The sequence below is a fragment of the Oncorhynchus gorbuscha genome, linkage group LG18, assembly GCF_021184085.1.
Source record: "Oncorhynchus gorbuscha isolate QuinsamMale2020 ecotype Even-year linkage group LG18, OgorEven_v1.0, whole genome shotgun sequence".
Taxonomy (NCBI): Eukaryota; Metazoa; Chordata; class Actinopteri; order Salmoniformes; family Salmonidae; genus Oncorhynchus; species Oncorhynchus gorbuscha.
In genome coordinates this window covers 45,217,747-45,245,348 of record NC_060190.1, presented here as the reverse complement: position 1 = coordinate 45,245,348, position 27,602 = coordinate 45,217,747, and the positions used below count along the sequence as shown (strand labels likewise).

General features: G+C 42.6%; 1 protein-coding gene across 1 annotated transcript; it reads left to right on the top strand.

Moving 5' to 3' along the window:
• Positions 1–3,004: 3,004 nt before the first annotated feature.
• LOC124002632 (la-related protein 4-like) lies at positions 3,005–26,669 on the top strand. Its single transcript, XM_046310203.1, has 17 exons — positions 3,005–3,399; positions 8,684–8,825; positions 9,186–9,347; positions 9,629–9,704; positions 10,128–10,264; positions 13,730–13,833; positions 13,952–14,062; positions 16,627–16,680; positions 17,669–17,887; positions 18,621–18,727; positions 19,248–19,289; positions 19,795–20,040; positions 20,413–20,464; positions 20,580–20,750; positions 21,427–21,554; positions 21,655–21,841; positions 21,996–26,669. Exons 1-17 carry the CDS (start codon positions 3,298–3,300, stop codon positions 22,377–22,379), a joined length of 2,424 nt encoding a protein of 807 aa, XP_046166159.1. The 5' UTR covers positions 3,005–3,297; the 3' UTR covers positions 22,380–26,669.
• Positions 26,670–27,602: the final 933 nt, after the last annotated feature.

Below are 27,602 nucleotides of genomic sequence, written 5' to 3'. Positions count from 1 at the left end.
CCACCCCCAGGTGGTGAAGGCAGGAAACAACACCTCCACTTCGCTGATCCTCAACACAGGGGCCCCACAAGGGTGCGTGCTCAGCCTTCTCCTGTACTCCCTGTTCACCTATGACTGCGTGGCCACGCACGACTCCAACTCAATCATCAAGTTTGCAGACGACAGTAAAGCCTGACGATCAGTAGGCCTGATTACCAACAATGACGAGACAGCCTACAGGGAGGAGGTCAGGACCCTGGGACAGTGGTGCCAGGAAAATAACCTCTCACTCAATGTCAACAAAAAAAGGGAGATGATTGTGGACTTCAGGAAACAACAGAGGGAGCACGCCCCTATCCACATCGACGGGACCGCAGTGGAAAAAGTGGAAAGCTTCAAGTTCTTCGACGTACACATCACTGACGATCTGAAATGGTCTACCCACACAGACAGTGTGGTGAAGAAGGTGCAACAGCACCTCTTCAACCTCAGGAGGCTAAAAACATTTTACGGATGCACAATTGTGAGCATTCTGTCGGACTGTATCACCGCCTGGTACAGCAACTGCACCGCCCGCAACCGCAGGCCTCTCCAGAGGGTGGTGCGGTCTGCCCAATGCATAAACGGGGGAGACTACCTGTCCTCCAGCACACCTACAGCACCCGATGTCACAGGAAGGACAAAAAGATCATCAACCACCCGAGCCACAGCCAACCACCGAAGCCACGGCCTTTTCCCCCCCACTATAATCCAGAAGGTGAGGCATCAAAGCTGGGACCGAGAGACTTAAAAACAGCTTCTATCTCAAGGCCATCAGACTGTTAAAAAGCCATCGCTAGAGGCTGCTGCCCTATATATATATAGACTTGGGATCACTGGCCACTTTAATAATGGAAGACTAGTCACTTTAATAATGTTTACATACTGCTTTACTCATCTCATATGTATATACTGTATTCTATTCTACTATATTTTAGTCAATGCTACTCCGACATTGCTCAATCTATTATTAATATACTTCTTAATTCCATTATTTTACTTTTAGATTTGTGTATATTGTTGTGAATTGTTAGATTCTACTGCACTGTTGGAGCTAGTGTAACAGTATAATTTTAAACCGTCCCCTCGCCCATACCCGGGTGCGAACCAGGGACCTTCTGCACACATCAACAACAGTCACCCACAAAGCATCGTTACCCATCGCTCCACAAAAGCCACGGCCCTTGCAGAGCAAGGGGAACTACTACTTCAAGGTCTCAGAGCAAGTGACGTAACCGATTGAAACGCTATTTAGCGCACACCGCTAACTAAGCTAGCCGTTTCACATCCGTTACACTCACCCCCCTTTTGACCTTCCTCCTTTTTCCGCAGCAACCAGTAATCCGGGTCAACAGCATCAATGTAACAGTATAATTTTAAACCGTCCCCTCGCCCATACCTGGGCGCGAACCAGGGACCTTCTGCACACATCGACAACAGTCACCCACAAAGCATCGTTACCCTTCGCTCCACAAAAGCCGCGGCCCTTGCAGAGCAAGGGGAACTACTACTTCAAGGTCTCAGAGCAAGTGACGTAACTGATTGAAACGCTATTTAGCGCACACCGCTAACTAAGCTAGCCGTTTCACATCCGTTACACTAGGAACACAAGCATTTTGCTATACCCACAATAACATCTGCTAAATATGTGACCAATAAAATTTGATTTGATCTATTTATGTGTGCATTTGTTTATCTATTTATGTGCCTTTATTTATTAATGTATTTATGTGTACATTTCTTTCTTTCTAATTATGGCAGGTTTATTAGTACACCATATTCGCCCTCCCCCATACACTGTGTTCAACAGCTGCCCAGTGGAAAGCAGTTACCCATGATGACTCAGAAGCCAATTGAAAGAGAGGGCAGGCTTTCCCTGGGCAGTTCCTGCCTGGCCCAGGACACGGTCGCAGAATGTTCATAACCAAGTGGGAAGGAGAAATTTACCACATCTGACTGGTAAGAAAACAGTTGAATGGCCCGCCAACTGGTAATTAGGCCTACTAGTGGGAAACTCGTCTATCAATGAACTCCAATTTCTCCCACATGCTGAACTCTGACATCACCTAAGGAAATTACCTCTAACAGCAATTTTGGCAGTTAAATGTAACAAAACATTATTTATAAAAAACAATCTATTCATATGGAGTTTGAACACTATAGCAAAGACAAGTATGAAGTTAGCATTAACATCTGCTAACCATGTGTATGTGACAAATAAAAATTGGATTTGATTTGAGTTAGACAGAGACTGCTTCTCCAATAGAAATCCCAGATCAAGCTTGTAGGCGATGTCATGGTGAAGTTGGCTGGCTAAACTCATGTGCAGATGTAACAGTTTAACTTCAGTTCGTTCCCTCGCCCCTTTCCGGTCTCGAACCAGGGACCCTCTGCACACGCTGATCTTGCAGAGCATAGGGAACCTCTACTTCAAGGTCTGAAACGCTATTAGCGCGCACCACCGCTAAATAGCTAGCCATTTCACATCAGTTACACAGAAACATTTCATCAGATCTAAAGGTCGTCTCGTGCCAAACTACGTAAGCTGTCAAATCAAAAGCACTCCTTTTATATAAAGTTGTTTTTGATAAATTCAAATGCGTCAGTTTGTCACTTGCACGAGGTTGGAATAATATGTTCAACTACTTAAAAGACAGTGGCTCGAATCTAGGTTGTGCCTTTAGATTTGACAAAAATGAACAACTAAGGAAGAATTTGTCCCTTCTCTCAGACTTCTCAAATCTGAGCCTGTTTCTGCTTGGTCTGTTTCGCAAGAGTTCCCAGAAATCTTGCTATGTTGCACCTCTGGGTTTAGAGACTCTGTGACTATAATTAGTTTACAAGCATGATAGCTATACTTATGGTTTATGATTGACACCGTTTGTTTGCCATTAGTCAATCAACGTTTCAATGAGTCAAAACACATGAATGCATCTTAACTCGTATTTACGACTTTACAACTGGTCATTACCACCATCCCACTTGGTTATGAAAGCAGCATGAGACCCACTAGAGACAAGGTCAAGTTGTATGTTGGCTCAACACGCGGAGAATTGTCAGTGGCGCTTAGCTAAACTTCGAAAGGTGTAACGTTATGCTACCATGAGAACGATTTGGTTTGTAACCGATAAATACTAGACGATTGATTATTCTATTTCCTTTTTATTGTGCCATTTGCTCCATTGATTGCAATCCGCTACAAAACATCGCAAATTGAGCTGCGAGTGATAGCTTTCACTTGGGGGGTGGGGTGGGATTGGATTATCAGGGGCGGTCCGGATGAGTTCGGAACAGTGTCTGGCGCTACAGCAGAAGGAGGTCAAATCGGGATCGGACGAACGTGTGCAAGGGGAGATAATATCGAAAGATCAAGGCGGAATGGTAAGTTTGGGCCTTGTGCTAACTTGCCCCCCCCCCAATCTTTGAAGTTCCTCATTGATTACTGCATTGTTGATTTTTAGAGCTTGCAAGAAAGACATTTCACTGTACTCGTCGTGACATTAACTTGAAGCTAAGCATGTTGCGCTAACATTACTGCAATTCCATTAAACAGTCTGCGGTTGACTGACACATGCATTGGCAGGTTCTGCCGCGTGTTTCTTAGTTGCCAGTCTGGCGTGTAACCTCTAAGTACACTTTACGGTAACTAACGTTAACTAACTTTTTTTGTCGACACGTTAGCAAGCCTAGTAGGTCGACTAGTTCAACTTTAACTAACGTGTTAGATCCAATGATGTAACTCGCTTAGCCGCGTTACTAGTACCTAGTTTTGTAGCTAACGTTAGTCGAGCTAGCGAACACCTGGCGGTATCTTTAGCCTTAGCTTAGTCGTTCCATGTACCTACATTTCATCTAATTAAACGCTACTGTAACGTCGTTGTAACCAAAGACCGAGTGTAACGTCTGATCTAACCCATCGAACGTTAATTTAGCTAGGTATAGTAGCTTGCTTAGTTGATTGTTGCTAGCTAACATTTGCTAGCCATGTTAGCTAATTCATGCTAGCTCGTTGGTGGTGTCTGGGTTGGATGCAGTAGGCAAGGTCTTCAAACTTGACAATAGGTACAGCCAAAGACGATGGTACAACTAATTGAGTTCGGTAACGTTTGCTTGCGACTGTTGGCTTACGTTAATTTACAACATGTTTCATGCAAACAGTAACGATAGTTAGACATGCAACTGGTTGGTTTCTTCGAATTTGCATAATCGTTTCATGACGGTAGTATCTTGTTACTCTACTAGCTAATGTACAATTTCGGTGGTGGTTGAAGGTCCAACGATACCCTCACCCATGGGGTGGGGGGGTGAAACTGATTCTTGATTGGTGTAATGTTTAGTTTACAAAACCTACTAGGATATTTCACTTCTCTGTAAAAAAAAAAAATAATAATAATAATAATAATATGTATGTTTGACAATATCATGGACCAGGAGTGAGAACAATTTCAGTACTTGTGTAAGGTATCACCAACCCAAAACAAAGGGGTTCAACAGGCGCCCCCTACCTCTCTGATTCAGAGGGGTTGGGTTAAATGCGGAAGACACATTTCAGTTTAATGCATTCAGTTGAACAACTGAGGTATCCCCCTTTCAATGTCACCCATTGTCTGAATTGCTTGCAAAAATCTAATCATTGTATTTTGAATTAGTCTTAGGCAGGACGTGTAATGGACGGGAAAAGTTTGGCGGAAATAAACCTGGCAACCAGAGGGTTGTTGATATTAAATCCTAGATGTACTTACCTGCTGCTGTTCCCTTGAAAGGCACTTCACCCACCACACAACTCCACGGGTGCCCAGTGTGGCAGCATCCCACACATCTCCAAAACCTGTCTTTCGGGGGGGGGGGGTTAAATTCACAGTGAAAGTACAATTTCAGTTGGAACAAATTGTTTTCTTATATTAAAATTGAAGTGATTTGGTGAACCTCACTCGTGATGATTAACTTTGCCTGAGACCTAAAAGAGATGTTGGCTCCCTGAGCGGAAAGTCTTGTGACCTGCAGGAGCCCCAGGTTTTAAAAACAACAGTTTGTCTCATTTGTACTGCGACTCTGCAAGAGGGTCATATGCGTGTGTGGTGATTGGGGTTGTTCAGTGAACCTCATTCCTGTGTTGAGTAACCTTGTCTAAGACCTGAAGACTTGTGTTGGCTCTCCGCAGGCTAAGAATTGTGGCTCATAGTCAGACGTTGGCCTACTTTCTCAGACCAGGATTCTGTTTAACCCAATGGCGTATAAATCATTGGTTCAACCCTTTCACTCAATCATGTTTTGATGCCCTCTGACATAACTGATGCTGTTTTTGTGGCATTTTTGCTTTCCTGACCACATCTAGCCTGGTCTCGGAGCAAAACATTGTTACTAAAGTCTGTTACACTTCATTTATTTAGTATGTTACATTATTTGACCCGTTTAGTATTATATATTATGTTCAATAAGACGATAGGTTACTTAAGGAAAAAACTAAAGCTAGGTGGGCGAATAACGCTAACGTCTAGCAACCCAAAGGTTGCTTTCCTAGCCACCGTGCTTCTACATCTGCATTGCTTGCTGTTTGTTGTCTGGGTTTCTGTATAGCACTTTGACATTGGCTGATTTTCAAAAGGGCTTTATAAATACATTTTGATAATTTGATGGAGTGTTATGGACAACTTCAGCATTTTAGCTAATTTGCAACTCCAACCAATTTATAACATTTGACATGTGTTTTTGTTTTTTTGTTATTCTGTCTCACTGTTAAAATAAACCTACCATTAAAATGATAGACTTTCTTTGTCAGTGGGAAAATGTACAAAATCAGCAGGGGGTCAAATACTTTTTTACCTCACTGTTTCATACTAAATGGAGTGGCATGGATCTTAGTATCATAAAATACGTTTTCGCTCTGAGACTAGATAGCCGACAATGCTGTAAAATAAGTACTTATGTTATTCCTGGTTGCTCTACAGTGATTGCTATTTTATGTTCTTTGGAATTCAAATCTGCAGCGTATACTAATTATGGCCGATTTTTCAATTTTTCACAACGATTGCAGCAAGGAGCCAAGGTAAATTGCTAGCTAGTATTAAACTCATCTGATTAAAAAAATAAATCTTCACATAACTTGTGATTAACTACACATGGTTGATATTACTAGGTTAACTAGCTTGTCCTGCGTTGCATATAATCAATGCAGTGCCTGTTAATTTATCGAATCTCAGCCTACTTCGCCAAACGGGGGATGATTTAACATTAATGTTATAGAGCGGAATAGTCGACGTGTCATAATTCTTATAGCTACCACCTAAAACTTCTTAACTGGGAATATTGAAGAACTGTGAATATTGAACTACCAGCTTTCATATGTTCTGAGCAAGGAACTTAAACTTCAGCTTTTTTACATGGCACATATTGCACTTTTACTTCTCCATCGCTGTTTTTGCATTCTTTAAACCAAATTGAGCATGTTTCATTATTTGAGACTAAGTAGATTTTATTGATGTATTAAGTTAAAATAACTGACCATTCAGTATTGTTGTTGTCCTTATGTATACATTTTTTTTGGCAGATTAGATTTTTTTTGGTCCTCCAGTAATCTGTATCGGCGTTGAAAAATCATAATCGGTCAACCTCCAGCATGTTGCTGGAATGGCATGTATGCCTGTCAACATGTGTTCATTCGTTTTTCTATCGGCAGAGGGTAGGTAGCAGAAGAGTTGAACGAGGGTTTTGATTTAAGCAACGCTTCAACCAATTGCGAGACTATCTTTGGTGGATACTAATGTGTGAACGAGAGGTGATGCACAAAGTCGAAGATGGTGGCTAAATGAGTTCACTCATGCAGTTTACCATCGGTGGGGTGGTCGGTTTAACTTCTTGCGACGAGCAATCCCGTATCCGGGAGCGTAATTATAGCCTCAAGCTCATTACCATAACGCAACGTTAACTATTAATGAAAATCGCAAATGAAATTAAATAAATATACTGGCTCTCAAGCTTAGCCTTTTGTTAACAACACTGTCATCTCAGATTTTCAAAATATGCTTTTCAACCACAGCAAAACAAGCATTTGTGTAAGAGTATTGATAGCTAGCATAGCATTAAGCCTAGCATTCAGCAGGCAACATTTTCACAAAAACAAGAAAAGCATTCAAATAAAATAATTTACCTTTTGAAGAACTTTGAATGTTTTCAATGAGGAGACTCTCAGTTAGATAGCAAATGTTCAGTTTTTCCCAAAATATTATTTGTGTAGGAGAAATTGCTCTGTTTTGTTCATCACGTTTGGCTAAGAAAAAAACCTGAAAATTCAGTCATCAAAACGCCGAACTTTTTTCCAAATTAACTCCATAATATCGACAGAAACATGGCAAACGTTGTTTAGAATCAATCCTCAAGGTGTTTTTCACTTATCTATTCGATGATATCATTCGTGGAAGTTTGGTTTCTCCTAAGAATCACATGGAAAAATACATGCAGCTGGAGATTACGCACCAATTTCGACAGAGGACACCTGGTAAATGTTGTCTCTTATGGTCAATCTTCCAATGATATGCCTACAAATACGTCACAATGCTGCAGACACCTTGGGGAAACAACAGAAAGTGTAGGCTTGTTCCTTGCGCATTCACAGCCATATAAGGAGACATTGGAACACAGCACCTAAAATCTGGCTCACTTCCTGTTTGAAGTTTCATCTTGGTTTCGCCTGTAGCATTAGTTCTGCGGCACTCACAGACAATATCTTTGCAGTTTTGGAAACGTCCGAGTTTTGTCTTTCCAAAGCTGTCAATTATATGCATAGTCGAGCATCTTTTTGACAAAATATCTTGTTTAAAACTAACGTTTTTCATCCAAAAATGAAATACTGCCCCCAGATTTTCAAGAGGTTAAGGGAGTGACTCTCCTAGACACCAATGCGATAGCAGCTGGGTCTGATCTGCTTAGTTTATTGAACCAGGGGGGAAAAAAACTGAGTTGGGGGTCTCCCTTGCTCTTCAGTCTCTGACAAAGTGTGTCGTTACTTGTGGAGAGGTCTGAGTCTAACAGGACCATAACCAAAGAAAAATCCATTTGAGTACTCATGAAAGCCACTTCACTGTAGCATGCGCTCACAGTTTGCAGTTTTGGTATTCGTCCTAATGTGAATTGAATTTATGGCGCTATAGGAAGCCGGCGTAGCATTTCTGTCAATACATGCTACCGTTAATCAATAGTTGCAATTGGGGAATACCGTTATGCTTTAGATCATTGATACTTTGCACACTCACCAAACTTGTTAAGAAATTGAGTTGTAGCTAGTAGGCTACATGTCGCATTTGATTTCAGAATCTTAAAAGACAAGAACTTGTGTAGTCCTCCTACCTGGCAGGACATATAATGCCTCCTTTAAATTTAGTCCATTCATTAGCTGGGCAATTTATTTCATTTCCCCCCCCATTTTTTTCTCTCTCAATTCATTCCCTTTTTCTGATAGTAAAATGATTACCTATAAACCTTGGAATGTGTTTTTATGTGGAACACGGTTGATTTATGTTTGTTGATGGTATATGTGTTTGACAGACATCATTGGCTGTCTTGAAAATGATGCAACTTTGGAATCTGAATGTATGTGTTCTAAATGGATGTTTTGACTTTGCCGGACACCTACAGCAGCCTTAAGGAGTTTGTGCTTTTCATCACACAGGTAACCACAAAGGGAGCAGGTCTGAACCCCAATGCCAAAGTCTGGCAGGAAATCTCTGCGCCCCAGAGCCAAGTCCCAGATGAGGGCATAGAGGGTCCCTACTTGCTCCAGATGACCCCTAACTCTGCTGATGTCACTGAGGGTGTGGGCCAATTTAAATGCACCCTGGAGTTTTTATTTCACCACTACATGCATACACAGGCCTTCATAGATCTGACACCAGACGAGCAGTAGCTTGAACAGATTTCTCTCAAATTCTGTACACGTCGTGTTAAGCACGTGGTTTTAGGCTTTTGATTTGCAGAGTTCAGAGGGTACAATGGCCCTTTTTGGAAGGACTATTAATCAAGGCCTGAGATCATCCAAACCCTGCTCTGTGGAGGCACTGAAAACCAAGCTCTGTTATGAGACTGGATTACATAGCCTCCCTGGTTCAACCTTGACAGTCTCTTTCTCCATTCAGACTCTTATTGACCACATGACTCTCCCCTCTTCCTCCCAGGTTACTCAGAGGTCCCTCCTACTGAGGCTAAGGGGTATGTCATGGGGTACTCGGACCCCTCCTTGGACAGCAGTGCCCCTGCACCCACAGAGGGGGTAGTGAATGGCATGGACACCCCTGAGCTGGGATACCCTCTCTATGACCCTGTGACTGGTTCAGCAGGTCAGTAGCAGTCCTTTGGTCAGCTCCCTCTGGGTCAGATGCTCTTGAGATGCCATGCTCTGATCTGGCGTTGAAGGGAATTGGATACATTACGTTTCTCAGTTTTGCCTTTCACCAAGTATTGTCATTGAGTGTTACATCAATTAATTTCATAATGATTACCAATAGTAACAATCTGAGATCTAAGGCTTTGGGCAACTTTTCCTATGCACAAGGGCTGGTACTTGTAGAATTGCAGCCTAGAGTCAAACATGAATTTTGATCTGAAATTGTTTGTGCAGTGGAGGAAAAGCAGCCTCTCTTAGAGGTGAGCATCAGAGAGTGTCTGAAGAAACAGCTGGAGTTCTGCTTCTCCAGGTGAGTATGTAACTGCTTTTGAGAGCCTATTTCAGATGGTTGTTATGACTTAAATACAGTCAGAATTGAAATGTCTATCGTTGAACTAAGAAATTCTACATGGTGTTGTAGTCTATTGAGTAGACCTTGGATTTGTACCCCCGGGGATCAGCATCGCGCTTGGAAGGGCCCAGGAGTGCTTTGACTGGAGGGCTATCCTCTTCATATCTCTCAATCCATTCACTCTAACTTTCCTACTCCTTCTACACCTCTTCCCCTCTTTCCCCCTAGCTCCATCAGCAGTGTGACTGACCTAATGACTGTGAGATTATGAGATCTGAGGGGATCAAGGAAAAGAAACATGGACATATGAGTGTGTGATTTTAGTATCTTCGTAACAGACATGGCGTGTTGGTTTCTCATGCCGTGTTGCTGTCTCTTCAGAGAGAATCTGTCCAAGGACTTATACCTGATGTCCCAGATGGACAGTGACCAGTTTGTCCCCATCTGGACCATCGCCAGCATGGAGGGCGTCAAGGTCCTCACCACTGACATGGACCTGATTCTGGAGGTGCTACGAGGTACAAACCCATGTCTTTAACCTGTGGGAGTGGGGAGAACTGAGGAAATAGCCTGTCTGGATAGGCTTATAGCTGTAGCCTGCTACAAGAATGGTCTGAAACCAGCTCAGGTGGCTGGCTGAAAATCCTGCATAAGAACACTTGGCATACAAGCTGGGAACGAGATTAGTGGTAGAAGTAACAATGCGATGGCTGTAACGCCACCAGTAGATGCATTTATAATTGTATAGAGGAATAATAATGCCAATTGTGGTAGTCAAACTTAAAACAAGGTAGTATAGTGCCTTGCAGAAGTATTCATCCCCCTTGGGTTTTTTCCTATTTTGTTACATCACAACTTGTAATTTAAATAGCTTTTTATTTGGCTTTCATGTAACGGACATATACAAAATAGTCCAAATTGGAAGTTACATTTTTTTAAATTACTTGTTTAAAAAACAAATGTTAGTGCTATGTGAATATGTATTCACCTACTTTGCTATGAAGCCCCAAAATAAGATCTGGTGCAACCAATTACCTTCAGAAGTCACATTAGTTAGATTGCACACAGGTGGACTTTATATAAGTGTCACAATCTCGGTGTGTATATATACACACCTGTTCTGAAAAGCCCCCAGAATCTGCAACACCACAAAGCAAGGGGCACCACCAAGCAAGTGGTATCATGAAGACCAAGGAGCTCTCTAAACAGGTCAGGGACAAAGTTGTGGAGAAGTACAGATCAGGGTTGGGTTATAAAAAAAATTCTGCAACTTTGGCCATCCCACGGAGCACCATTAAATCCATTATTAAAACATGGAAAGAATATGGCACCACAACAAACCTGCCTAGAGGGCCTCTCACCAAAACTCACGGACCAGGTAAGAAGGGCTTCAGAGGGGCAACAAAGAGACAAAAGATAATCCTGAAGGAGCTGCAAAACTCCACAGCAGAGATTGGAGTATCTGTCCATAGGACCACTTTTAGCCGTACACTCCACAGAACTGGGCTTTACGGAAGAGTGGACAGAAAAAAGCCATTGCTTAAAGAGAAAAATAAGTAAACATGTTTGGTGTTCGCCAAAAGGCACGTGGGAGACTCCCCAAACATATGGAAGAAGGTACTCTGGTCAGATGAGACTAAAATTGATTTTTTTGGCCATCAAGGAAAACTAGGGCAAACCAACATCTCTCATCCCCCCCGAGAATACCAATGTTTTTCATTGGCACTGGGAAACTAGTCTGAATTGAAGAATGATGGATGGCGCTAAATACAGGGAAATTCTTGAGGGGAGACCTGTTAAAGTCTTCCAGAGATTTGAGATTGGGCTGGAGGTTCACCTTCCAGCAGGACAATGACCCTAAGCATACTGCTAAAGCGACACTCGAGTGGTTTAACCTGTTGCGACGAGCAATCCGGGATCTTAAGTATAGCCTCAAGCTCATTAGCATAACGCAACGTTAACTATTAATGAAAATCGCAAATGAAATAAATATATTGGCTCTCAAGCGTAGCCTTTTGTTAACAACACTGTCATCTCAGATTTTCAAAATATGCTTTTCAACCATAGCAAAACAAGCATTTGTGTAAGAGTATTGATAGCCAGCATAGCATTAAGCCTAGCATTCAGCAGCCAACATTTTCACAAAAACAAAAGCATTCAAATAAAAATAATTTACCTTTGAAGAACTTCGGATGTTTTCAATGAGGAGACTCTCAGTTAGATAGCAAATGTTCAGTTTTTCCAAAAAGATAATTTGTGTAGGAGAAATCGCTCCGTTTTGTTCATCACGTTTGGCTGAGAAAACCCCCAGAAAATTCAGTCATTAAAACGGCGAACTTTTTTCCAAATTAACTCCATAATATCGACAGAAACATGGCAAACGTTGTTTAGAATCCATCCTCAAGGTGTTTTTCACTTATCTATTCGATGATAAATCATTCGTGGCAGCTTGGTTTCTCCTCAAAATGGTAACATGCAGGCGCCTGGAGATTACGCAATAGTTTCGACGGAGGACACCAAGCGGACACCTGGTAAATGTAGTCTCTTATGGTCAATCTTCCAATGATATGCCTACAAATACGTCACAATGCTGCAGACACCTTGGGGAAACAACAGAAAGTGTAGGCCCATTCCTTGCGCATTCACAGCCATATAAGGAGACATTGGAACAAAGCGCCTCAAATCTGGAGCATTTCCTGTTTGAAATTTAATCTTGATTTCGACTGTAGCATCAGTTCTGTGGCACTCACAGACAAAATCTTGGCAGATTTGGAAACGTCAGTGTTTTCTTTCCAAAGCTGTCAATTATATGCATAGTCAAGCATCTTTTCGTGACAAAATATCTTGTTTAAAACGGGAACGTTTTTCATCAAAAAAATTGAATAGCGCCCCCTAATGCATAACTGGTTATGGGGCAATATTTAAATTTCTTGGAATGGCCTAGTCAAAGCCCAGACCTCAATCCAATTGATAATCTGTGGTATGACTTAATGGTTGCTGTACACAAGTAGAACCCATCCAACTTAAAGGAGCTGGAGCATTTTTGCCTTGAAGAATGGGCAACAATTCCAGTGGCTAGATGTGCCAAGCTTATAGAGACATACCCCGAGAGACTTGCAGCTGTAATTGTTGCAAAAGGTGGCTCTACAAAGTATTGACTTCGGGGGGGGAGAATAGTTATGCACCCTCAAGTTTTCCCTTTTCCCCCCCTTGTTAAACAAACATATTTTGCATCTTCAAAGTGGTAGGCATGTTGTGTAAATCAAATTATAGAACCCCCCCCCCCAAAAAAAAAAATCTATTTTAAATCCAGGTTGTAAGGCAACAAAATAGGAAAAATGCAGGTAGGTGAGGAAATTGCATTTGGTACTTCTTGATCTAGTTTAAAGTTAACCTTAAATGATGGATTTTCAAGCACTTTGGGTAGGTATGCCATGAACCTGGCTTTGGGAGCAAACTCATTCAAAGGTGAGAAAATGGTCCTCAGTGTCATTATTGGAAAAGGCTCTAGTAAATCCTAGTGGGTGATATTTCTGACACGTTGTTCAGGGGTCGCATTAGCTTTCAGAAGTCTGCTGCCAAATTGTCTTAGAATTGAAAAATCAAGTTTATTTTTTTGCAAAAATGATGCATAGCTATCATATTTCAAATGTTTATCATAGAATGCAGCCAGCTACATTTCCTAACTTCAAGCAAAACATTAATCTTGCATTTTAACTGGCTACCGAAGAAAAACTGTACCGGAGAAAGATAGCCTTCGCATCAGAGTGCTGGTGATCCAATGGCGAGAGCAAAGATATTTCATCCAGGTGGAGAAGTGCAACTCTGTTGCAACTGTGTGAAATTAGTCCCTTTACATTCATGATTTGGCGTGAACCCTTACTGTGTTTTATTTTTCTGCGTTTGACTTTTTCCTTTCCGGCTAGAGAAAAATGCAAAATCCTGTGTTAATGAGACCCCTTGGTTGACGTGTGTGGTTTCAGCCTCGCCCATGGTGCAAGTAGACGAGAGTGGGAAAAAGGTTCGGCCCAACCACAAGCGCTGCATCATCATTCTGAGGGAGGTGCCCGAGACCACACCGGTGGAGGTAACCAAATGGGAGAATTCATGTTTTTACAATTTAGCTTAACCATATTTGTCACATGTAATGAGCTATTTTGTTGAACTGTAAATCCTCATCTTCCCTCTATTTCATTTTCCTTCAGGAAGTGGAGACCCTCTTTAAGAATGAAAACTGCCCTGAAGTGCTTAGTGTTGAATTTGCGGCCAATAACAACTGGTACATCACGTTCCGGTCGGACACTGATGCACAGCAGGTAGTTTCACTTTCTTAACTAGCGATGGGGGAAAAACGATCGTTACATATCCCAATAGTATTGTGGATGATATCAATACTTTGACCCCAGTATCGTTGTTGCTAGGTAGTGTTAGCTAGTGCTAGTGTCATGGGAATTCAGTACTGAGGGAGATTTGCCAATATCTTCAAACAATTATCTCTATTTAATATAAGTTAATTACTGCGATAATGAGGCTGCCCCCCCCCTCTAACCTTTACACAAATGCAGAGTACTTATCTAGATCTATCATCAAAAAAGAAACGTCCCCTTTTTCAAGACCCTGTCTTTCAAAGATAATTAGTAAGAATCTAACTTCACAGCTCTTCATTGTAAAGGGTTTAAACACGGTTTCCCATGCTTGTTCTGTTCAATGAACCATAAACTATTAATGAACATGCACCTGTGGAACAGTCTTTAAGACACTAACAGCTTACAGGCGGTAGGCAATTAAGGTCACAGTTATGAAACCTTGGGACACTAAAGAGGCCTTTCTACTGACTCTGAAAAACACCAAAAGAAAGATGCCAGGGTCTCTGCTCAGCTGCGTGAATGTGCCTTAGGCATGCTGCAAGGAGGCATGAGGACTGCAGATGGGGCCAGGACAATAAATTGCAATGTCCGTACTGTGAGATGCCTAAGACAGCGCTACAGGACAGACCGCTGATTGTCCTCGCAGTGGCAGACCATGTGTAACAACGCCTGCACAGGATCGGTACATCCGAACACACCTGCGGAACAGGTAGAGGATGGCAACAACTGCCCGAGTATCACCAGGAACGCACAATACCACCATCAGTGCTCACACTGTCCGCAATCGGCTGAGAGGCTGGACTGGAGGCTTGTAGCCCTGTTAGGCAGGTACTCACCAGGCATCACCGGCAACAACGTCGCCTATGGGCATAAACCTACCGTTGCTGGACCAGACAGGACTGGCAAAAAGTTATCTTCACTGACGAGTCTCACCAGGGGTGATGGTCGGATTTGCGTTTATCGTCGAAGGAATGAGCGTTACACCGAGGCCTGTGCTCTGGAGTGGGATCGATTTTTGGAGGTGGAGGGTCCATCATGGTCTGGGGCGGTGTGTCACAGCATCATCGGACTGAGCTTGTTGTCATTGCAGGCAATCTCAACGCTGTGCGTTACAGGGAAGACATCCTCCTCGCCCATGTGCTTCCTTTCCTGCAGGCTAATATATATAATATATATATGCCATTTAGCAGACTCTTTTATCCAAAGCGACTTACAGTCACGTGTGCATACATTCTACGTATGGGTGGTCCCGGGAATCGAACCCACTACCCTGGCATTACAAGCGCCATGCTCTACCAACTGAGCTACAGAAGGACCACCCACTGACATGACCCTCCAGCATGACAATGCCACCAGCCATACTGCTCGTTCTCTGCAAGACAGGAATGTCTGTGTTCTGCCTTGGCCAGTGAAGAGCCCGGATCTCAATCCCACTGAGCACGTCTGGGACCTGTTGGATCGGAGGTTGAGGGCTAGGGCCACCACCCCCCCCCAGAAATGTCCGGCAACTTGCAGGTGCCTTGGTGGAAGTGTGGGGGTAACATTTCACAGCAAAGAACGGGCAAATCTGGTGGTCACATGTCTGAATCTGGTGTTCATAAAAATATTTACAAATGTTAAGTTTGCTGAAAGTAAATGCAGTTGACAGTGAGAGGATGTTTTTTTTGCTGAATTTATATCTGACATATCAATGCTCAGTCATGGTTGGTTCACTCTGGGTTCATTCTGTTATCTGCACGTGGGTTGTTGTCTTAACCCCACCCTGGCTTAGTTTCCCAGATGCAAGAGCGATTTAGAGACCATGAGGAATTGCTCTAAACTCCTCCTGGCTATCTCTCGGTTACACCCACCACATCTTGTCTATGCAATGCAGTCTTCAACTCATTTGTCAGCTCAAGCCATCTCTAGTGACCATACACCTAGATTAGCTGCAGAGAACTAGAGTGGAGACCTTAACAACAGACTAACAGGACAGAAATATCCTCCTATTTGTTAAGCATTAATTGCTAACTATTAGTATCAAACAAATCGGGTAAATGTGTAATTTTCTATCACACCTAGCACTACTTGTGCTGAAACACTGGTGTTTTTCATCCTATAGCTTGTTCTTCTAGTTTTGAAATAGTGTGCCAACATGTTTTCAGCACTTTATTTCCATGAGTGATCAAAACTAATTTTCTCGTGCTCTCGATTGTCTCCCTGCAGCAGACCATAGTGTGAAATGATTGGAACATCATCGCAATATAGAATCACAGTGCATATAGAATTGTTACATAGCGTATCGACACCCAAGTATCGTGATGTCCCTGGCCATTCCCAGCCCTATTCACAACTATCCATAGTGAACATGACTTGCAAATTCCAAGTCCTCATTCAATGTTCACATTGTTTTTTTTGTGATTTGTGGGGAAATAATGTATGCACTCATTGGTTAAGTCGTTCTAGATAAGAGCGTCTGCTAAATTACTCAAATGTAAATGTACTTTTATTTATTCTCGCTTCTCATTCCTCAGGCCCACAGATATCTAAGGGAAGAAGTGAAAACATTTCAGGGAAAACCCATCATGGTTAGTACATTTCACATTTCTTTTCTCACGTAAGACATGCTTTTCTTTGATCAGATTTAATTTAGTCGAGGGGAGGCAATGCGTAACATAAGTCAACGGTACAGCTCTGATATCAGCTGAAAGGAGTTGGGGGAATGCGGTGCTGTACCTCCCTCACTGTTCTGCGGTCAGCTTTTATGAGGTCAAGTCACTGAGTTTTAGAGGGGGTTGCTGTCTCATTGCCGGGAGCTTGTGGCTGAGCTGTGGCTACACGACGGCAAGGTCACCTTGAGTTTGTGCCTGCATAAGGATCCGATAAGGAAGGCGAGGCCAGCCAGGCTTGCATGCAATTTCTCTCCCCTCTGTTATATTAGTCTGAATTCCATCTCTCACATTCAAGAAGATATGACATTGTCCACATTTCATTCAAACACTCTTTAGCAGTAGTTATTTTTGATCCTACTTAATTTAAGAGCGACTGACAATGTGAATTTCATTCATTGACCGTCGACAACTTCAATTTGATTTGGTGCGCTAGAAATAGCTTAGTGCATTAAACTCCGGTAAAAGCGAAGCCCGCAGTGTTGATCATTGTGCTTGCAAGGACCCAGGAGCACTGTGACTGTGGAGGACTCCTCTTCGGCTCTCTAAATCTCTCTCGTCTCCTCTCTGACCTTTCTCCCTTTTTTTCATCCCCCCTCTACACCTCTTCCTCCCTCTGTCAGCACAGTGTTACTGACCTAATTATTGAGTTCTGAGGGGAACAAGGAGCATAGCCTCCATTTCCTTCTCTTTGTAAAGGGCAGAGTGGGGACACAATCATGTGAAGCATATTTTAATCTTGAATTCGTTTATTCAATGGACTGCATGTTGTACTGAGTATTAATGTGTGCTAACATGTCATGTGTGTTCGTACTTCATTCCCACCCTCTTTGCATTCCTCCACACACACACACACACACATCTCCCTGCCCCACCTGTCTGTCTCGCTCTCTTTTCCTCTGTCCAGGCCCGTATCAAGGCCATCAACACATTCTTTGCAAAGAATGGCTACCGTAGCGTACTGGACTCCAGTGTGTACAGCCAGCAGGGCCAGTCTCAGTCCCAGTACACCTCTACACACCACTACATGCAGCAGGTGTTCAGCCCCCAGCAGCAGTACCCTCTCTACCCCCTGGTGCCCCCCACCTGGAACCCATCGCCTGCTCCTTATTTCGAGACCCCACTGGTAAGGCCCAGATGAATGTGGTTCCCTGTTCAAATCAAATTTTATTTGTCCCATGTGCCGAATACAACAGATGTAGTAGACATTACAGTGAAATGCTTATGAGTTCTTAGCCAATAATGCATTTCAAGAAAGCGAGTTCAGAAAACGTTTTCCTAACGCAAAAATAAAAATGAACACGATAGAATTGCATAAGAATAACGAGGCTATATACAGGGGGTACGGAGGTAATTTGTACATAGGGGTAAAGTGACTAACTCATATTGTATTACTCTTGGTTATAAGATCTGTTCATTCCTAGGCTGACCAGCCCATCCAGATCATGTAATGGAGAGTGGCGGTTGCTTATCATGGGAACAATGGTGTTGGTTTACCTGTGGCTACTCGGTTCTGAACAAAGAGATCAAATTGAGTCCAGTTTTCAGCAAATGGCTCCTTTCTTAAAATAAAGATGTGACCCTGTGATGACAGGTCAAAGTGCATAGAGTGGTTTCAAGCTGGAAGACAAGCCACTTGTCCTGTTCAGACTCGTATGAATATACCATGTGTCAGCTGTAACACACACCCTTAACCTTGCAATCTGGGGTGCGAGTGGTCATGACATTTAGTAATGTTGCACTGTCAGGATCAGCTGTCCCTGTAAGAGCTGTGTCGTAACTGAGGTGATTAACCTTTGTCATTGACTGGCTACACTGAGTGATCGTGGGTGGCATTTTTTTTCTTCTCTTATATCCAGGCCCCGTTCCCCAACAGTGGCTTTGTGAATGGCTTCAGCACCCCTGGGAACTACAAGACTGGCACTTGTCCCCTGGGCCTCGGACGATCGCCCTTCAACAGCAACCGGTAGGTGTTTTCGCTCAGGGCAAGAACCCCCATCCAGCTTCAACTTGATCCTTTATTAAATGGCTTTGACCCAATGATGACACATTGATGCGCATAGAGGTGCTTCAAGCTGTGAGATGAAGGCTTTTGGGTTTCTTTCTTTCTCCTCCCTCCCTCCTACTTTTCTTACCAACTCTCTTTTGCGCCCCAAAGTCACTAGTCTCCACACTTGACCCGATGAGCGTTAAGATTATGAGATCTGAGGGTTCAAACAGGTGTTTGGCCATACAAAGTGGACCATTTGAATTCCGACAGCCTTACAAAATGAGATGCATTCTGACATTCTGTTTAAATTAAATAAAACAGCCGGGTTGATTAGCACTGGGGTGGTTGTTGTAATTGAGCAGACAATGTGATTTAGTACATATATGATTCATATTTATGTTCGGTAACAAAATAAGACAAATTATATTTGTTAGTCGTTTTTTGGGGTCTGCTGTCATGAATAACTTGTTGCCTTTTACTTCCCCCTGTCCCACAGTGTCCCCCTCTATTCCAGAAAGAATGTAATCAATGCCTTCAGGTATAAACCGTTCTCAATCACGTTATCAGTCAATGTCCCCCACCTCCATTTCATCCATTCTCATTCTAAAACATACACGTTAGCAAGATAGATAATGCAACTTGAAACTATCAATTTTAATGCTACAGTGTAGTGTCCTTGAACTGTGGCAACCCTCAACTGATATTTGAGAAAGCTAGCGTAACTCACAAATGACGGTATATGAAACCGAGAGCTCAGGGATTAAATTAAAGTTTGCACTTTGACTACAAGATGCAGAAATTTAATTCCCATCAGCGTGTGCTTAGCAAACAAAAACCCTTCCCTTAGTATTCTATACAGTAGCATAGTTACAATATTCACCATCTTAATGTTTAATGTCCTTATCCTCTCCATATCTGCATGAATCTTACTGGAACAGCTCTAGCTGCTTTGTGATCAAGTTATTGTATCTTTAGACTGAATGATGGCTAGCAGTTATGCCTGGTGAGAATGAGATCCAGTTATGACTGATTTCCTTCCTCAGGAACCATGTGAAGAGCCAGCCCCAGCCATGTGATGAAACCCTACCTCCATCTGTGACCCCTGTACCCCCCCTGGTGGATGGCCCATCTGGCCCCTCCAGCCCTCAGCCACCCCGCATGACTGGGGCTCCCCTGGTTAGCACCCCTGAACCTGGCCCTGCTCTCACCTCTTACTGCCTCAGGGACACCCTCCCACTGGCTTCAGAGGGGATGTCTAACGGAGACCTGGGAATTGCTGGCAGAAGCAGGTCAGTCCCCACAGACGACAAACGGACACACCCACAACCTGCTCATACATGAAATGCCATCATCACATTTGGCCTTTACCAGATGGCTTTGACCCTATGATGACAAATCAATGCGCATAGAGGTGCTTCCAAGTTGTAGGATGAAGACTTTTGGGTTTCACTCTCCTCTCTTTCTTTCTTTCGCTCAAACTCTCTTCTACCCCCCCCCCCCCCCAATGTCACTAGTCTATACACTTGACCCGATGAGCTGTAAGATTATGAGATCTGAGGGTTCAAACATGTCTTTTTTGGCCATACAAATCCTTCTCAGAACTGCAACCATGCCTTTTACTCTTGGGCTTCTTATGCTAATCTTGGTGATAATGTTTGTAGGAGAGGCAGCTACCGAGGGATGCGCAGAAGGAGAGAGGACGAGCGGCTCATGGTCAGTTACGTTTTTTCATAATTTCCACTTCTGTCACTTGTATTCTACACCCTATCTGACCCCAAGCGCAGTTGGATTGAAGCTAAAAACATGGTTCTTGTGCGTGGGTTTACAGAAGCCCATCCCTCTGAGCGAGGTTAAGGTTCCACAGCCCAAGTTTGACTTGGCAACCTCCAACTTCCCTCCGTTGCCTGGGTGTACGGTCAGCATGCAGGGAGAAGAGCCCGTGCTGGAGACGCGCATGTCTGACGTGGTGCGGGGTGTTAAGGTGGTGACCAGTGACAAAGTAAGGAGAAACTCTTAACGCTATTGCACTTATTTGTTTGTGTCAAGAAAAAAAACTAGGCTTACTAACTGGTTATTGTTTTTCCTGGTCAGGCCACTTAACCCCAACTCTTACATCTGGCAGGTAGCCTAGTGGTTAAGAACGTTGGGTCAATAACGAAAGGTGTTTGGTTTTAATCTTGAGCCGGCTAGATGAAACTGCCTATGCTCTTGAGCAAGGCACTTATCCGGTAGCAGAGTGCCAAGTCTAGGTCCAAAAGGCTTCTACCCCCCCTTATGCTGATGGTACTCTGTTATCTGTGCATAGTCGCTTTAACTCTAGCTACATGTACATATTACCTCAACTCACCAGTGCCCCCGCACATTGACTCTGTACCAACTGGTACCCCTGTATATAGCCTTGCTACTGTTATTTTACGGTTGCTCTTTTTTTAAATGTTTTCTTAACTGGATTGTTGGTTAAGGGCTTGTAACTAAGAATTTCACTAAGGTCTACACCTGTTTTATTCTGTGCATGTGACATACAATTTGATTTGAACCCTAATGTGCTCCTGTGGTGTTGCTCTGTATAAGCACGTCACCTAAATGACTCAAATGTAATCACTCTCTCATTGTGGTCTCAACCAAATGCCATGTTATTATTTTCCTCCAAATCAACTGTCCCATCTCATTTCCAGCCTGAGGTGAATAAGGAGTCTGTGGCCCCTCCTGTTTGTACACAGGAGGGAACTGGGAGCACGCCCAATCCTGTCATGCCAGCCCTCAAACCCCCCACCCCTCTAGTTGTGCAGCCCCCTGTTCCAAGGTATAGTCTTCCTCTGGTTTACGGTCACAAAGATTGGGATTTCTAAGATATTTAAATGTTGGAGATCAACCTTAATAGAAATATTTTCTTCTGTCTGCAGTGTTGCTCACCCGGTAGAGAAGCCTGAGCCTCATGTCCAAAGGGAGGCTGCTAGAACCCCCACACCACCCTCTTCTTTGCCAACCCCATCACAGCCCGCTGCTGCTACCAAACCCACCCCTATCCCCACCAGCAGTCAGTCCATCTCCACGACAACACCAGTCCCCGCTGCCCCCACTACCGCACCGGTAAGACTTCACTCACTACCTGGCTGATTTCACTGGATAGATAATGCATTGGATATGTCAGTTTAACACATCTGGTTAAACGAAAAGCTGTTCTACCTATTATTTTTCTCCTCCCCCTATTCTGTTTCCTGTCTGTATTTCACCATCCAACCAGGAGCCAAGGAAGCTGAGCTATGCTGAGATGTGCAAGCGGCCAGCCACCCAGCTCCCAGCCCCCAGCACCTCCCCCAACCCTCCCATCACCTCTGCCAGCCAACCCCTGCAGGAGCTTCGGGTCAACAAGGCCGACGAGCCTGCCGCCTCCAGCAGCAGCAATGGCGATAGGCCAGAGAAACCTGAGGGGTCTGGAGAAGGCCTGCCCCTTCGTGACTCCCTGGGCACATACCGTTCGGGTAACGGCCCTGCCCGATCCAGAGGGATGGGCCTAAAGTACCGGGATCAGCAGCGTGGTGCCTCTATGAGACGACGGATCTCCCCCCACGGCTGGGCTAGAGGGAGTGGGAAGGAACAGAACATTCCACCCCGGTCGCCGAAGTAGTTTAAACCATAACCAACAGACTAACAGGAAAACGAACATCTATATATGTTAAGACAGAAATATATGAATATATATTATTGGATGAAGGAACATGTGCGTTCTTAATCTAGAAGACCCTCCTGGAGCTCAGTCGGACACACACTGACCTTTGTTTGGGAAAACACTGAAAGCGGTAATCATTTTAAGTGGGGGTGAACATGAGTGTCACAAAACACAAACTGAAGGACTTGTTTGAAAGAACAGTGAGATGCTGACATGTGGCCTCACCTTGGTTAGCTTGAAGAATGGGCCCTCTGCTAAATCAATGAATTTTATTTTTTATGTGAAAGTGGAGTTTGAGAGAGGGGGGACAAATGTATGGTAAGTAAAGCCTTGTATCTCAAAAATACCAGTAGTTGCAAAATAAGAAACAACAGTTGAGCTGTTAGCAAATCTAGTTTATATGCAACAAAGCAAAAGATGTGGATATCCACCAATTATATTGAGGGAGGGGTGAGTAGGGTATTGGTCATTAACTGTGTGGAAATGTGCTTTTATGAAGGTTGGAAGCAAGAGATGGCCACATGGTTCAGTTGTTCTGAAAGTTGGGAGGCCTGTCAAGTCAAGCTGCACATTCATTTAGGTGAAGAAACCGTCTTCAAATTTAAAAGTTTTAATCAGTGGGGAAATGTGAATTAAAATTGATGCATTTCTTTTCATGGTTGACGGAAAATGTTGGTACACCCTTGCATAAGTACAACATTGAAAACTTTACAATCGTGCATGAATACTTGAAACAGTGCAAATTTGGGGTAGTGTTTGTACAGTCAGACTGATGTAACTGAATTGTTATATTTTTATCTTCATTTACTCTTTCTTCCATACAGATGGTTAAATGTTTGGCTGTGTATGTCATGTGTAAAGGCTCATAGAGGGAGTAGTCTTCCCTTAGTTTAGGCATTCAGTTATTGAGACACTCACATCCTAGACACTAATGGTGTATGTAACTGGCTGGCTTTTCATGAATTCTGCAGTGTTGTACATAGCCATTTAAGAAGAGCAGTTTAAAAAAAAATGTGACTTGCGTAGAAGCTGTACCTATTGTATTAATCGTTACAATTGTATTTCCCAACCTATGTGGTCAAATGCAGGTTCAGCATTGATATATACTTTTATTTTATGTCTTGAAAGTCAAATGGAAACCCTTCCACCCCTGATGTCTGTTCAGTTCAACATGTTCTATTACCATATCTGCAACAGCCTCCCGGGTAATCTTTCATGCATTTTGGTTAGTTGTATCGTGTAGAGTAGGCTAGATGGTATTTCAGAGTAGTAATGGCAGATTTAGTGCAATGGTATCCCAAGCATGAAACTGGTCTCTGGAATTCGATGTATTCCAACTTGCTCATTTAAAACGGCAAAAATAGGCCTGAATTCTGAAGCAAGTGCACACAATTCTCATAAGGCCGTGTCTAGACTTGATAGTTAATTCTGTTTTAGTATTCTGATCATAGTCCTAATCATGGATTTCCGAACGCGTCATGCATCTACGTGTAAAATGTCTGGTGTCCAGTATGCCCTTTTCCCGCGCTATATTAAAATGCTAGTATGCGTTCTACGAACGGTGGAATAGGTAAAGTATGACAACACAATTGATGGCTGTAGCAACAAAGTAACGCGAAGGGGATTGCAAACGGGTTAACGACACTAGCCAAACATTGTTTTCCAAAATATTAGCTAGCTGGCTAGCATTTGAGTCCAGAAAACACGTTCCTTGCGTTTGAGGAACGTATTTCCTCAAGTTAAATTGAAATGGTGCCTCCGTCCCAAAACAAGTTTTCAGGAGACGTTTGGGTGGAGGGCTAATGACGTCGATCACTGTATGCGCTTTCGGTAGGCTGATTGCATCAGGATTAGATGGTTATTTTTCCTCGTGCATTTAATGTTTTGATTTTCTCTTAGATTTGAATATTTGAATGCATATCCAATTATGTTTGAGGTCTGTACATGTCCATTGATTGCTAAAAGGAAACTTGAGAGCATTTGTCGTTCACATGTCACTTATTTGTATTTTATTTTGTAAAACATTTTAGGAACTCAGGTGGTCTCAATGTACTGTTTAGAGTTAGAATAGTGATTACAAAAGGTACAATTTAGACATTTGGTTGGGCATAATCAGTTTTCCCCTTGTCAGTCACTCTTAGCCATGTCAGCAAATATATATATATATATATGTATGTATGCCATTTAGCAGACGCTTAAGCGACTTACAGTCATGTGTGCATACATTCTACGTATGGGTGGTCCCGGGGATCGAACCCACTACCCTGGCGTTACAAGCGCCATGCTCTACCAACTGAAATAGCCTGCTAGACTAATTTACCAATCTATCTAAACTTGTATTAGCGCTGACGAAACCCACCAGGCATGCAGGGCACTGATTTTGTTAATCACTCTCACTTGGATCTCATGTTAACATGGCATAAGTCATTGCACAATGCAGAATTAGTCTAGCAGGAAATTGGCTTTAACACTGCACAGATTCCTCTCCATCCCATGGCAGTACATGTTTTATACGTTTGTAAAACTCTCTCTGCCCCAAAGCAAAAGGTGTATAATTTAGGAAATGTAACTTTAAAACTAAGTTATTTCTCTCGGCTGTCAAGAGGGGGTGCATCATTCTCACCTAACCAAATTATGCTTAGGGGCCCCAAAAGGGTGCATCTTTTCATGAGTGTGGGTCCCAGGAAAACATGATCTAAGTTGGGTCCCAGGCTGAAAAACTTTAAGAACCCCTGCTTTAGAGTGATTTCTTCAAATATAAATGTTAGAGTTTACTAGATTTGGTGGGCATCAATCTTAATATCTGTTCTCTCTATGCTCTTAACTCATAATTCATCCTTTTGTGTGTGAATGGATTGAACATCTGGACCAAAGTCAAGCAAGCAAAAAATACAATTTTGGGAACTTGCTCAAATCTGTGTGGGAAGTGGCGATCAAATGTTGCTGAAATGGCATTTGCCAGTCATGGCTTGATGAATGTAGTCCTGTTTGAGAGAAGCCACTTCATAAGTGGTCTGAATGTCCTTGTACCGATTTTGCGCCTAGCAGGCTAGTCTTTAGTCTGGTTTGTGTTAGCTGACTGTTGCAATTTTATTTTTTCTCTTTCTGGTCTGCTGAACACATTTAGATTAAATGTTTTGAGAGTTCTGCAGTTTGACATGTTTAAATGTAACTAATGTACCTCCTTTTTTTTTGTGGCTTTTTTCCCACCCTAAAATGTTTGATGTAATAGTTGAGTATTCAATGTCTGATTTGAGACTTGGCTAAAGTGAGAATTCAGTGCATTGCCTGGGTGCTTGCAGTGCAGTAACATGTAATCACTGGGCCTGTACTGATTTTTATATTTTACATCCATTTAATGGCTAAACTACAAGCAGGTAGTGGTGTGGAATGAAGTGCACTAACTTTTGTTTTAAAATATCCCATGTTGTGTAAAATCATTTTAGATGTCTAAAGAAAAGGTGTTTTTAGCAGTCTTCCTGAAGTTATTACAGGAGTAGGGGTTTATTTCTATTCTATTTTACTGTTGATTGTTCTAGCATTTCTCTACTGGGACATGTGTTTTTTAGGGGATGCAGGTGGGACATAGTAACAGAAGTGGGGTGTGAGACACTGAATTACTGATTTTAGTAGAGGTCTGATCAAAAGTTAAAATAAAGTACATGTTTTGGCCTTTCTGAATGTTTCTGGGTCCTGTGCTTGCAATGATTTTTGCTGTCTGTGTATTTTAAATGTTTGTGCCATGCTCAGTAGTTCTGTGGTTTTGTACCAGATGTCTGTATTAAGATGTTTCAGGGTGCTTGTATGCCTCTTCACCAGTCCTACTTTTACTGTCCCCTTCATGTCCCCCAAAAATATTTTTCAGGCCTAACTAAAATTCCAGTGCCTTCTCCAGTGTTGAGGTTTTCCTTCTCTGCAAAGTAAAAGTAACATGAACACTTTAATTTGGAACACGGCAGGTTTTGTTGGTTTAGTGGACAGACAAAAATACATGGCTCACACTCAGAATTTATACATTAAACTTTTGTGTGTAGGCTGTGTCACAAATAAATGTATGCGCCTTGCATGACAATGCTGAAATTGTACTACGCTGCTTCAACATAACAGCTCTTTTGAAAACCAGTGAAGAGGTGAAGCAAGTCGGTTGGTGTGAGCAGGAATATATATACATACTGGTTTACTGTCGTGAATGTATCATTGCAAACATGTATGAGAATAAACATTTTAAACACCATTGTATTTACTGAATCAAACTAGTGTGGCAATATTGTTTTGTCATTGTATGAGCAAAGTCCAGAAGTATATATTTGCTTGGTGTTTGTCCCAAATGTCACCCTGTTCCCTAGGGCCCTACTCTCAGACTGTCATCAGGTTACAGCCTCCGGTCTTAACCTTTTTGAAAATCAAGAGATGAGAGAAATATACCTTAAGACATAAGCACAACATTCACACAACCGCTACTAATACTATGCAAGGTAATGTGTATATAGTTTTCCATTTCGGACACATCCTTGGACTCCTTTAGCACTGAGACATAGGGCTGAAGGTCACACTGGTTCAATCATCAACAAAAGCCAAGGCCGTGAGTTGACCTCCCATTCTTTGGATCTTGAATTCCATATAGGTGAGACAGACTGGCTTGTTGTCATATTATACTCTTGAATGGCTGCTGTGGAAATAAGATTGTAGAGTACAAATACAGCAGAGAAAATAGATGAGTTTGTGACAGATACCATCTGTTGTTGGATAGCTACAGGGCCAGCTCCAGGCATACCTGACAAGCGGTTGCTTAGGGGGCCCCGGACCAATTCATAAAAAAATGCAGTTGTCACTCAGGGTCTCAATTTACCATTGAGAGTTAGAGTCGTAGAATAAACCATGTGTAATTTGGTTGTGCATCAGCAGTTTCTCTGTCAGTCACTGATAGTGCGGATCGATTAGTGCTTTTTGAGATTGGTTTGGATTCGGTTTGATTCTTAAAATTATCATGGTTTTCAATGTTTTATTTGACATTAAATGCGTTATCACATTACAATTATTTAAGAATTTAATGAAGTTTCAAAGCCAAAAATATTGAACATTCAACTGCCAAAACATTGAAAATATTCCATTGTCTCTGCAGGTCCACATTAGGTAGACATCAATAGGAAATGACTATGAATAAAAATATTTGTATATTAC